The sequence below is a fragment of the Metarhizium acridum genome (genome assembly GCF_019434415.1).
Source record: "Metarhizium acridum strain ARSEF 324 chromosome Unknown scaffold_1, whole genome shotgun sequence".
In the NCBI taxonomy this organism is placed as follows: Eukaryota; Fungi; Ascomycota; class Sordariomycetes; order Hypocreales; family Clavicipitaceae; genus Metarhizium; species Metarhizium acridum.
Genome location: NW_027094015.1, coordinates 5,621,809 through 5,634,618, shown reverse-complemented (window position 1 = coordinate 5,634,618; position 12,810 = coordinate 5,621,809). Strand labels below are relative to the sequence as shown.

Sequence of the window (12,810 nt, the reverse complement as noted above, 5' to 3'; positions counted from 1 at the left end):
GAAGTGTCCCCAGCTACCTCTCCGTAAGGACGACTGCGCGAACCAGGACGTATCCTCGTGCTTGATCATTGTTGCAATTTTGGGTTCAGTGGTGTAAGTGGCTGCGCTTGGGCGAGACCCGGCTCGACATGTGGTAATTTTAATACAGCCATGCTTTTTTCTTTCCCTTTTCAAGTTAGCAGCTTGGTAGTGCGATTATTATAGTTACTTCTTTGCCCGCCCACTTTACCACTCTACGATGCTGAGTGGGAAAATGTGCAGTTGTATTGTGTGTGCTGACCCCAGATGAGCGGGATAGCATCAACTTGGATACTTGTAAGACGCGTAACATATTTTATGCCAAGTGTCCTTCAGATGCTTTGGAGCCGACTATCCTATGTCTGTTTCCTTTCCCCTCAAAACCCATCAAATCATATTACTACCCGCAAACTTGGGTAGGGCCTTTGTACATTCCATCAAGTCGTTGATGCCGTAAACATCCAGCGAACTCGGTCGAATATACTCCCTCGCATAGTCCTACGGCACCGTTAGCAAAGGTATTTCAGAAAACCTCGACGAAGAAACGTACTTGATTCCAAGAAAGCTGCCCAACAAGACACTGATTGCCCATATGATTTCCACAACGCCCCTGTCCGCGTATCCGTCGCAATATTCACATCACTATCCCACTTCACCACCTCCCGCCGACTCTTCTCGTCAATCGTCTCCCTGAAATATCTGGTGTCCCACAAGCCCCCGCGTACTATCCTGAGGAGCATTCGGCCTGTCAGGAAACGCCGTCGTCTGCCGGCTCACCGTGTGTGCAGCCAGAAGCGCCACCAACCCAGCAGGGCCTGTCGTCTTGTCCTCAAACACTCCAACAAGGGCATCAGCATCGTCAAAGGCTGAAGGCAAGTCGCCCTTTGGCGCGGGCTCCCTGCTGTCCTTTCGACCTACAAATGTTCGAATGCGTGGTCAAGCAGGCCCCGTCACCGTCCCAGCCGCAGCGCCAAACTGATGAGGTCCGCCATGCCAATACCACACGGCTTATACTTGTCGAACTACTTCCTCATCTGGGAGCAGACTGTCTTCGCATTCGTTGCTAGAATGACGGATCCGTCTGCGCCGCCGGCTTTACCGGTGCTCTTGGACCTGCTCCCTGCGTTTTGGAAGCCCAGGCGGATAGCACCGCGGGCGACGCCGTTGCATGCTTTGCCTTCCACCATGGAATCGTGCATTTCATCGGCAATGTGCTTCCATATGCAGCAGGAATCTTTCCTGCAAGCGTCCGAGTTCCTGGCTGGTACGGTGCCATAGCTGGAAGAGAGATCTTGGGGCTCGCCCTTGCCAGTCAGGAGGTTATTGGTTGGTTTGCCAGTCTTTGGCTGCGTGAGGTCTCTGGCTGCGAGAGTCTAGGTCGCCGATTAGTGATTGGATGTGTTTTCAGATAACGTGAAATCATGCTTGTAGAGAAAAGTGCTCGTAGCTTTATAAGTCAGAGCTCCGCCGATGGTGACCGGCTGATCTCCGCTGTGCTCCTGGGAGACATCACAAGGATGTTGAACGTGAATTAGAAGGATCTCATCTTTGCGTTTGGGCAACGACCCCTTATTCAATCGGATTACATCCATAGCAAGCCTAGCTTTCTCTTACAGAGTATAGACTGGCTGACGGCGATATTTCAATGCCAACACCAATTCTACAATTCCAGCTCTGTGTCTTCCTTTAACAGGTAACCATAACATGGACGCCATTAAGTAATAAGTCTCTGCAACAAATACATGTGAGTGGCTCGTCTTGTCTCAGAACCGGTGCAGCCGCAGAACAAGCATGGTAATATGCTCTTTATTAAACGCACTGTAGCTGTGCTCACTTTGGTCAGTACAAAATACGGCCGTTGGATTGAGAGTGTACGCATTGGGCCAATCGTCCAAGTTCCTTTTGTCACCGCCATCATGCGGCGCAGGATTTCGGAGGTTCGGGTCTGGCTTGGCACTTGCTTGCAGTGAGGCGGCACTTATTTGAATGCAACGCGGCCTGTGGGAAAGGAACCAAATTTCTCAATATTAGCGCTTTCAATCGCTCATCATCTCTCTTTCACGTAGAACCCCAAGATATTGATCCCAGAGGTGCTTTGATACAACATCATTTGCGCGTTGTGCAGCTTCTTGCATCGTTTCCTGTTCAATCAACGATAAATTTGCAGCTTCCTGCCGTTTAAATTCATCAGGGCTTAATCCCCCAAGCTGTATAAAGTTGGAAAGAGCTGTTACAGCATAAACTAGCTTGATTTGAAAGGAAAAAGGGTATTCAGGAGCTCCATGGCGAATTGCCTTCCATTTACGCTTACAGCGGCCAAACGCTCTCTCAATAGAATTTCGAAGCTGACAATAACGTAGATTATAGAGCTCCTTTTCATTTTGCGGCCGATTTTGGTGCGATTGTGCAAATTCCTTCAAATGATAGCGAGTCCTCGAAAAAGACGTCAAAAGCCCTCGAATTGACAAAAGTTGTGCTGTGCCAAAGCCAGCATTACCAAGAGAATATCGCGAAGAAGAGATATTAAAGGACTTGAATAAGGCAATACGTAATAACGTTAAATCATGCATGGAACCCTCTGCGCCTGCCATCACATAAACGAACAATTCGTCGAAGTCCACGGCTACCAGCACATTTTGCGTTATCCGGCCCTTTCTTGACCAAAATTTCGTCTGGTGTGCAAGCGGCACAAAGGCCGGAATATGCGTACCATCAATGGCCCCAATAGCGCCGTTAAGATGAATTTCTCCTGCAGCTCAGCGTATCGCGATACTTTCATTGAGTCGGGCTGTTGAACGAATTTTTTATGTAACTGCTCCATTGGATCCATGACTTCGTGGACTAATCGTGAGACAGATGATTGGCTTAGTAGCCATCGAGATGCTGCATTTCTTTGAGGCTCGCTAAAAGCACATATCTAAAGGAAGACCGCTTTTTGTTGCACCGATTGATATCGCGAAGCAGTTAAATTTGTGTTATTTTTTAGCCAATTAGGGCGTTAAAAAAGTTGCCTTTGGCATCCGAAACAGGTCAATAAACCTCCCCTCTGATATATCTCGAATATATGACTAGGGGGGTCACTCATCGGTCCCTGCTAGCTCGATACATTGTGAACAGGGGGTCTGTATGATAATTTGGGGCATTAGTTATATTGATTTCTGTTGTTCCTCCTTATTTCTACCTAAAGTGTCCCCCGTAATATTACCCCTCTTTTCACTATGTAACGTAACTAAGTTTACTTTTCTTCTTAATAGGCTAAGGGGGAGAAAAACTAATATTAACCTTAATATTATATTAAGCTCTCTTTTAAGATTTATTATATATTATTCCCTTTTAAGCTTTATTTATTCTAGGTTGTAATTAATTAAATTTTAATAATTAAATTTTAATAGCTTTAATTATTTTAATTATAAAATAAATTATTTTAAGTTATTTATATAAACTTTTTATAATAAACCTTTCTTTATTAATTTAATTTTATAGAATATTAAAGATATTAGTATAATTACTTGTAAAAGATTTTCTTATATCTTATAAAACTTCCCTTTTAGTTTATTCTTCTTATTTAATTTCTCTTAAATTAAATTATTTACGTAAAATAATTATAAGATATTTTATAAGCTCTTATTAATAATAGCTTTAGTCTTTTAAGTATAAATATATTCTCTTCTCTTCTCCTAAAAATTAATTTATATTAGATTAGTTTCTTATATTAATTCTTTCTTTAATAATATTTCTTTATTTAAAATTAAGTCTTTTACTCTCTTATATTATAAGTATAGTTTAAATTCTAATATTACTATTATTAGGTTAGCTTTTATAGTAAATATATATTTATTATTAAGGTTTATTATAATAGTTAGTAATATTTAATTTTATAATTCTAACGAAATACCTTCTCTCTTTATAATTTACTTTATTAGTTAATTCTTAATTAAGCGTATATTTCATTTAATAAGTCTTATAATAAATAAATAAGATACTAGTTTAAACGTAATCTTTATTTCGTGTTTTTAAGATATTACTTTTAAGTTTAAATTCTTAAAGTAAAATCTATTATTATAATAGATTTTCCTTAGTTATTCTATAATTAATCCCTAGCACTTATTTTAAGTCTTAATAATTACACTTCTAGTAGCTTTATTATAGGATTAAGTTATAGTAAATTAAGTTATATAATTTACTATTATTAATATATAAGCGTTCTCGTTTTATACTATAAGTATAATAGAACCTAAATAATTTATAGCTATTAAGTCTTATAGTTTTAAAATAATAATTATCTTAAAATTAGCTTTTAATAAGCGTCTTTTAGTTTATTAATATATTAGGTAAGAATAATAATAGGTTTTTATATCTCTTAATTAATTTAATTAAAAGAATCTCTCTTATAGTTTTATATAGTAATTTCTAGCCTAAAATATCCTAAAGTATTATAGGCTTACTAGATTCTTATTAGTATATTCTTTATAAGAGTATATTTTACTAGAGATTTATTTTACTTTAAATAATAAAGTATTTAGCTAATAATTTTATATTTTAAAGAGTAACGCCTAATAAGTTTCCTTTATTTAATAGAAATAGTTTAATATTTATAAATAATAGCTATTAATACTTCTTTATATTATTATAATTTAAACTATCTCTTAAGTTTACGTGCTAGTTCTTATATTATATCTTCGTTTAAAGGGCTTTCTTTAAGTAAAATTAATTCTTTAATATTTACATTTATTAAAATTTAAATTAATTAATCTATTATTATAAAAGTAACTTTTACTTCTATTCTTCTCTTTATTAATAGGGGTTTTAATCTTAGGTTATTTAGTATTATTAATATTCTATTAGTAATCTTTATAATCTTTATAGTATTAGCTTAATAAATGTATTTTACGTTTAACTTTTATAATATATTAATTTATTAAGTTACTTTTCTATACACTTTTATTAGATTTACTATTAAGTTAATAATACCTTTATAATTTATATATACCTTTAAAGGGAATAATAAACCCTTTACTAGTTATTATATTTCCTTTAATTCTATTATAATTATATATATCTTCTTCTTAAATATAGTGTATCTTTTTTTTATATTTATTAGCTTATAGAAAAGCTATATAATAATTTTAACCTTTAAGAAGTTATTATTTAATATTAAAGTACTAGGTTTAGTATTCTTTATTTAAAATAAGACTTCTCTTATACTTATATTTAAGGCGTTTATTATTATATAAAATTAAGACCTTAAACGCGCTTTAAATGTTACATTTATTTAAATATTATCATAAATTTTTAAGAGCGCGTTTTAAGCCTCTAGTATTTAAGTTAGGTTATCTTTAAGAACCTCTTAGTATTATATTAATTCTCTTTTTATCTTTATAGTTTTTAAAACTTTATAGAAAAACACTTCTTTAATAATAGAAATTAAATTAGCTTAGCTTAAAATAAACTTCCTTAAAAATAAAGTTAAATAAATAAGCATTAAAATTTCATTTTATAACTATAATAGTTTTTATTAAAAATATTCTACTATTAAGGTAAATTAATTCTTATATTTACGTGCTAGTTAAATTCTTTCTTCCTTTAAGAAATAACTTATATAATTTACACTTAAGGTAAAAAGCTTTATCTTACGTTTATTAAGCCTAATAAAAGCCTATATTACTCTTAGAAAATACCTCTTCTATAAAAAGTTAAAGTAATTTTCCTACGTTTCTAATTTTAAGTAGTGGTTATTAACGTAAATGGAAAATAAAGTGTAAATGTCTTCTATATACCTAAAGCATTAAAAGTAGTATAGTTTTGTAGTTTTTAGTGAATTTTAGTGTAGTATAGTGTAGTGTAGTTTTACTACACTACATTACATTTTAAAAATTAGTGTAATGTATAGTATTAATTAATTTATAAGCTATTATTAGCTAATATAATTAGTAAGCTAAAATAGAGCTAAATTTACTTACTAATATTAGTATTAGTAAGCAGGGATTAGCTAGCTTAGATAAGCTAAAAACAGGGATTAAAAAACTAATAAAAATAAAATAAAAGGGAATTATAAGGGAATTATATTAGGTAAATTAGTATTATTTTTATATTATTATTATTATAAGTAAAATATATTAAATATAATAAAATTAAAAAATTCTATTATTTATATATAAATATCTTATGAAATAATAATATTTATAGTATTACCCTATAACTTAAGTATAAAATATTAAATATTTAAGTTATAAGAAATATATTAAAGTTATAAATAATATATTTAAATACCTTAAAATTTTTCATATAAAATAATATTTTATACTTTCTTTTTATAAATATTATTTCTTATATTATAATAGATTTTATATTTCTTACTTAACTTTTTTATTTTTAAATTTTAATATAAGAAAAGTTTTACTAATAAAAAGCTTATATAAACATATTATATATTAAAATAAAGCTAAAAATCACGTGATTTTAAATCTTATAAAATCAGCTTTATAGCGTTATTAATAAGTAAGTTATTAAGCTTTAAATCTCTTATTTTAAAAAAGTGAATCTTAATTTTTAGCTAAGATTTAACCTATTATAACTCACTTAATTTATAAGCTATATATATAAAAACTAGTGTATTATAAAGAGCTAAATTAGCTTTATTTTAAGATATTAATTATAACCTTATAAGTCTTATAATTAACGTTATATATATAATTAAAATTTCCCTCTATAACTATATATTATACTATAATGTTACGAACCAAGGGTACCTAAAGCAGTTGGCCGGCATTATGGGCCGCCAGCATGCAGACAAGAATGGGGCCCGACAGGATCACAGGTCACGTGAGGGGATCAGATGGGATTAGTCTAATTTAACTTAATGGATTAGAGGGGATTAACCTAATTTAGCACGGGGGATTAAATAGGATCTATCTAATCTAGGATTATAATAGAGAGATAGACGAGTACTTAAGGAGAAGGTATTCCTATAAGTTAAATAGTTTAGATCTTTATTAATTAATCTAAGTAATAGTTTTACTATTAAGAGTTATACTCTTAACGGCCTTATTATAATATTACTTAAAAGCTACTTTATAGTATTTAACCTAACTTACTTCCTAAGAAATAGACTTATTATACCTTAGAACCTAAGCTACTATTACATTTTAATTAATCCTATTTAGTAAGTTACCTTAAAACTTTAAGTAATAATAACTTCTAAGATATTTACTTTAAGCGGAAAGACTATTAACCCTAGGGAGATAATAAAGTACCTTTATAATAAGATTATTAAGCTTAAGAAGTAGAATTAATAGCTTCTTAATTAATAGAATAATCTCTACGAGAAACTTAAGGTATAAGAAGAGGAACTTATAGTAGTTTAAAATCTTATACCTATATTCTTTATTAATAATAATAACATGCTAAAATTCCCTAAGCCTAAATTATATAATAGTTATAAGGGTAATATAAGGAACTTTCTTATATAAGCTTAAGCTTACCTATAAGTTAACGAAAAAATCTATATAATACTTAAGTTATAAATTCTTTATATTAGTAACCTCTTAACTAGGAAAGTAATAGAATAGTAAGAGCTAACCCTTCGCGTATATCTTAAATATAGCGCTAAAGTTAAAGTAGAAGTTATTTATATCTTCTTTAATTATAAAACCTTTAAAGAATAACTTCTTATTATATTTAAAAACCCTAATAAGCATAAAGAAGCTACATAATAGCTTACTTAACTTAAGCAGACTAGATTTATAGCTTACTATACTAGGGAGTTTAAACGCATTATAGTAAAACTTAACTAGAATACTAAACCTAAAATAGAAGTTTTTTATTAAGGACTTAAAGAAGAAGTAAAGAATAACATTTATTAAGAAGATTATCCTAAGCTATTTAATAACTTTATTAAAATGGTTATTAAGGTAAATAACCGTTTATATAAACGACATTACGAAAAAAGTCATAGGAAATTTAAATTATATACTAGGTTTAATAAACCTAATAGTAGTAAGCTACGCTAAACATTAATAGCATACGAGTATTATACTAAACCTATAGAACTTAACGCCGTAAATAAGAAAAGGGGAAAGACTTATTATAATTATAGTAAGACTAGATACTTTACGAATAAATGTAAAGCCTTAAAGAAGCTATAGAAGCTAATTTTTAAAGGTAAGAAGCTTTATACCGTAAATTAAGAAGACTTACCTACGCGAAATCTTAATATAGCAAGTAATAAAGGAAACCCCACGTTAATAAATAATATTAGTTTAAATAAAGATTAGGAATTTAAAACCTAATTAATACCTAATAACTTTTAGGAATACTAGATACCCTTACTAAAAAGTAAACCTTTACTAGAATAGATTTAAGAAGAAGAGAATTATTTAATTAAGAAAAATAAACCTAAAATTAAATATAAACTTCTTAATTAAACCTTCTATTATAATAATAATTACTACACGCATCTTAGTAATAAGTAAGGTAGCGAATAGTTTCTACGAGAATAAAAGGGAAGGAGAATAACCCTTATAATACAACTAAAATTATAATAAACTAATTTAAAGATATTAAACGGGAAGTTATATTATACTAAGAATAACGCATACACTATCTAAGCTATAACCTTATAATATAAGAAGAAAGGGAATTATATAACTATAAGTAACTCGCTTAGCTTAAGTTTAATTAACACAAATAATAAATTAAGCAATTACTAAGAAAGCTTTAATAATACGTTAAAAGATAACCGCTAATAATAACGCCTAGAATAACGCGTTAAAGAATAATATAAGAATAGGATTAATAAATTAAGAAACGATAGCCGTTATTACAATTAAAACCGATTCCTTAACGGAGATCTAATAGGTCTTTATATACTATAAATATTAGTAGTATAGCACACCTTATAATTAATATAACTATAATAGAACGAAAGATCCAGGTAATAATTAATAGTAGAGTATAAGGAAATTTTATCTCGCTAAATCTCGTTAATAAATTATAATTACCTTAAACACCTAAAGATAAGCCTTATTAACTTATAACTATAAAAGAAACTATAGTAAAGTATAGCTATAAAGTAGTTAATATAAAGATCGCGTAGCTTCTCGTTAATATATAAGGCACGAAATACTAAGTTACATTAAATATTATAGTAATCTTAAAACACGATATTATATTAGGGATACCTTAATTATAAGTAAGTAATTTACGAGTTAATTAGAGAACCGGCTAACTTTAATAGAATTTACTAGGATACGATTATAAAGCTAAGAGTAGCCTATAAAAAGCACCTTATTTAAACTATAATAGACCTTTAGGAATATATGTGATTACTAGAGAGCTAAAAGCTAAGATAACGGAGATTCCTAAGGAATACTTAAAGTATAGTAAGCTATTTAATAGAGAGCTAAAAACAGAACTATTAGAGTATTTACGCTAGAACTATAAGATTAAACTTTAGCTTAATACTAAATTAACGTTTAATAAAATTTATTCTTAGAACCCTAAGTAAGATAAAGCACTTAAGGAGTATCTAGAGAACATGCTATAAAAGGGATATATAAGACTATTAAAGTCCCTAGTAGAATACCTAATCTTATAGGTATTAAAGAAAAACGGGAAATTATAATTATATATTAATTACTAACACTTAAATAAGATTATAATTAAGAATTAATACCTATTACTGCTTATAACGGAAATTAAAGATAAAGTTAAAAAAGCTAAATGGTTTATTACACTTAACTTAAAAGAAGCTTATAACCTTATACGAATAAAAGAAGGCTACGAGTAAATAATAGCATTCTAAACTAGTAAAGAATACTATAAATATCTAGTAATGCCTTTTAGGCTTATTAATATATTAGTAACCTTTTAAAGAATAATTAATATAATCTTACGGAAATAACTAGGAGTGTTTATAGTTATATACCTTAATAATATCCTTATTTATTTAAATACCCTTAAGAAACATAAATAATATATATATAAAGTACTATAAACTCTATAGAATAATAAACTCTTAATTAAAGCCTTAAAATACTAGTTCTACTAGAACCAGAGCATTGGAAGTAGTGTAGTTTTATAGTTTTGTAGTTTTTGTAGTTTCGAATATAAAGAATTATATTAAATGTAATAAAATACTTATAGAATTATAAGTTTTACGAATGACTAGTATAAATCTAAAATTATAAGCTTATAATAAAAAAAGTGGGTCCTTATATACTATTATAAGCCTAAAACTTCAAAAACTACATTTTGTAGTTTTTGTAGTGTAGTGTAGTGTAGTAAGTTTTTAGAAAACTATATAATCTAGTTTTTAAGCTTAAAAAAAGCTAAAGGGACCCACTTTTTTAAATAAGCTGATTGGCTATAATATTAGCTATTTTATGTACTTATTATTATAATTCAAGTATTTTATTAGATTTATTATTAATTATTTAAGCTTTTTTAAAAAATGAAAATGTAGTTTTCTTGTCAATGCTCTGACTAGAACACTATACACTTTCTAGGGTACGTGCTTATACACGAAGAAATATAAATAAGCTTAAATAAGATTAAAACTATTAAGAAATAGCTTATACTAAAGAATCTAAAAGAAGTTAAAGGATTTATAGTATTTGTAAACTTCTACCGTAAGTTCTTAAGCGAATATAAAGACATTTTATAACCTCTTATAAACCTAATAAAGAAAGAAGTTAGCTTTTAATAAAATAAACTAAAAGCTATAGTATTCTAGAAAATAAAAGATTTAGTTACGTTAAAACCTATGTTAAAAGCACTTAATTAGAATAAACCTTATAAGCTTAAAATAAACGCCTTAGACTTTATATTAAGCGAATAACTTAAATAACAAGATAATTAAGGAAGACTACACCTAGTTACATTCTTCTTAAAGAAACTCTATGAACCTAAACTTAACTATAGGATTTATAATAAAGAACTTATAGCTATTATTAAGTGCTTTAAAGAATAAAGACACTATCTTATAGGAGTAAAGCATTAAATTAAGGTCTATATTAACTATAAGAATCTCATATTATTCTTAATTATAAAGGATTTAAATAAACGATAGATTAAATAGTATAAAACCCTTATAAATTATAACTTTAAGATTATATACTATAAAGAATCTAAAAACGAAAGAGTAAACGCGCTTAGCCAAAGAGAGGACTTAAAATCGAATAAGTAAGTGAGTAATACACCCTTATTACGCGCTATTAAGGATAGGAACCTTATACTAGGCACCTAAGAAATTAATATAACCTAGTAAGTTAAGCTAGATAAAATATAAATGTAATAGATCGTATTATACATTAAGAATAATAATTACCTAAATAATTAAGAAATGAAAACGCATTTATTTAAGAAAGGTAAGACCTTCTTATATAATAAACGATAGTATATTTCTAGTACACTTTAAGAACAGCTTATTAAAGAAATATATGAGCACCTATTACACGAATACTAGGGTATAGGGAAGATAATTAGCAGATTACGGAGATTATATGACTTCCTAGAAAGCAGAAAAATAGTATAAGAAGTTATTAAGAAATGTAACACGTGTAATAAGGTAAAGGTAGCACGACACGCACTATACGGCGAACTATAACTAATATTACCACCTAAAAGAGCATGGTAAACTATTATAATAGACTTTATTATTAAACTATTAAAGTTAAAAGAACCTATAATAGGAGTAGCTTATAATAGTATTCTAGTCATTGTGGATAAACTCATAAAATACGCCTACTACATTCTATATAAGGAATCGAGTAATACCAAGAACTTAGCGTATATGTTCTTTAAAACAGTTATCGCATAGCACGGATTACTAATAAAGCTTATTAACGGCATTCCACCTATAATTAGATGGACAAATAGAAATCTTAAACTAAATACTCGAATAATATCTGCGAAGCTATGTTAACTACTAATAGAATAATTAGGTAAAATAGCTACTACTAGTATAATAGGCTTATAATAGCTCTAAGATTAATAATATAAAGATATTACTATTTAGGGTAAATTATAGATTTAACTCTATTATTAAGACACATGTAATATAAAATGTAAACGCGCTAGCAGCTATAACGCATGTAGTAACTATAATAGAAATATAGAAACACTTATAATAGAAATAGATATTTTTATAGAACCAAATAAAATACTACGCGAATAGAAAGAGATTACTAGCGCTAATTCTAGAGGAGGGATATAAAGTATACCTTATTCGTAAAAACATTAAAATAAAATAACCTAGCGATAAACTCAACTAAAAGAAGATTAAACTATTCCTTATTAAACGGAAAATCTTAAATACTAACTACGAACTATTATTACTAAATAGAATAAGAATCTATCCTATATTTCATATATTACTACTAGAGAAAGCACTAGATAAATCTATAATCACTATAAATATTATAATAGAAGATACTAACGAATATAAAGTTAAACGAATACTTAAAGCGCGGGGAGATACAAAGAATCGTTATTATCTCGTTAAATAAAAGGGATATTTAAACTTTAAAAACACCTAGAAACCAGCTAAGAATCTTACGAACTACTTAACGTTGCTTAAATAATTCCACTAAAGAATAAAAACTTATTAGGAATAGGGAAATCTAAGCCTACTAGAAACTCGGGTATTTAATTAAGCATATTAGACTTTAACTTTAAACGCTTTTAGGCCTTTAACTCGTTTAGACTCTCCACACTATAAGTAATTATCTTCGTAGCCTTTTATCGTAAAAATTTCTTTTAATAATAAATCCTTTATAAATAAGCTATCGCCCG

General features: G+C 29.0%; 1 protein-coding gene across 1 annotated transcript; it reads right to left on the bottom strand.

Moving 5' to 3' along the window:
- Positions 1 to 405: 405 nt before the first annotated feature.
- J3458_001749 (uncharacterized protein) lies at positions 406 to 1,610 on the bottom strand (the record flags this gene model as incomplete). The annotated part of the gene is made up of 4 exons (XM_066116900.1): positions 406 to 516; positions 796 to 932; positions 1,118 to 1,391; positions 1,497 to 1,610. The coding sequence occupies 4 exons, from the start codon at positions 1,608 to 1,610 to the stop codon at positions 406 to 408; spliced, it is 636 nt and encodes a 211-aa protein (XP_065978787.1).
- Positions 1,611 to 12,810: the final 11,200 nt, after the last annotated feature.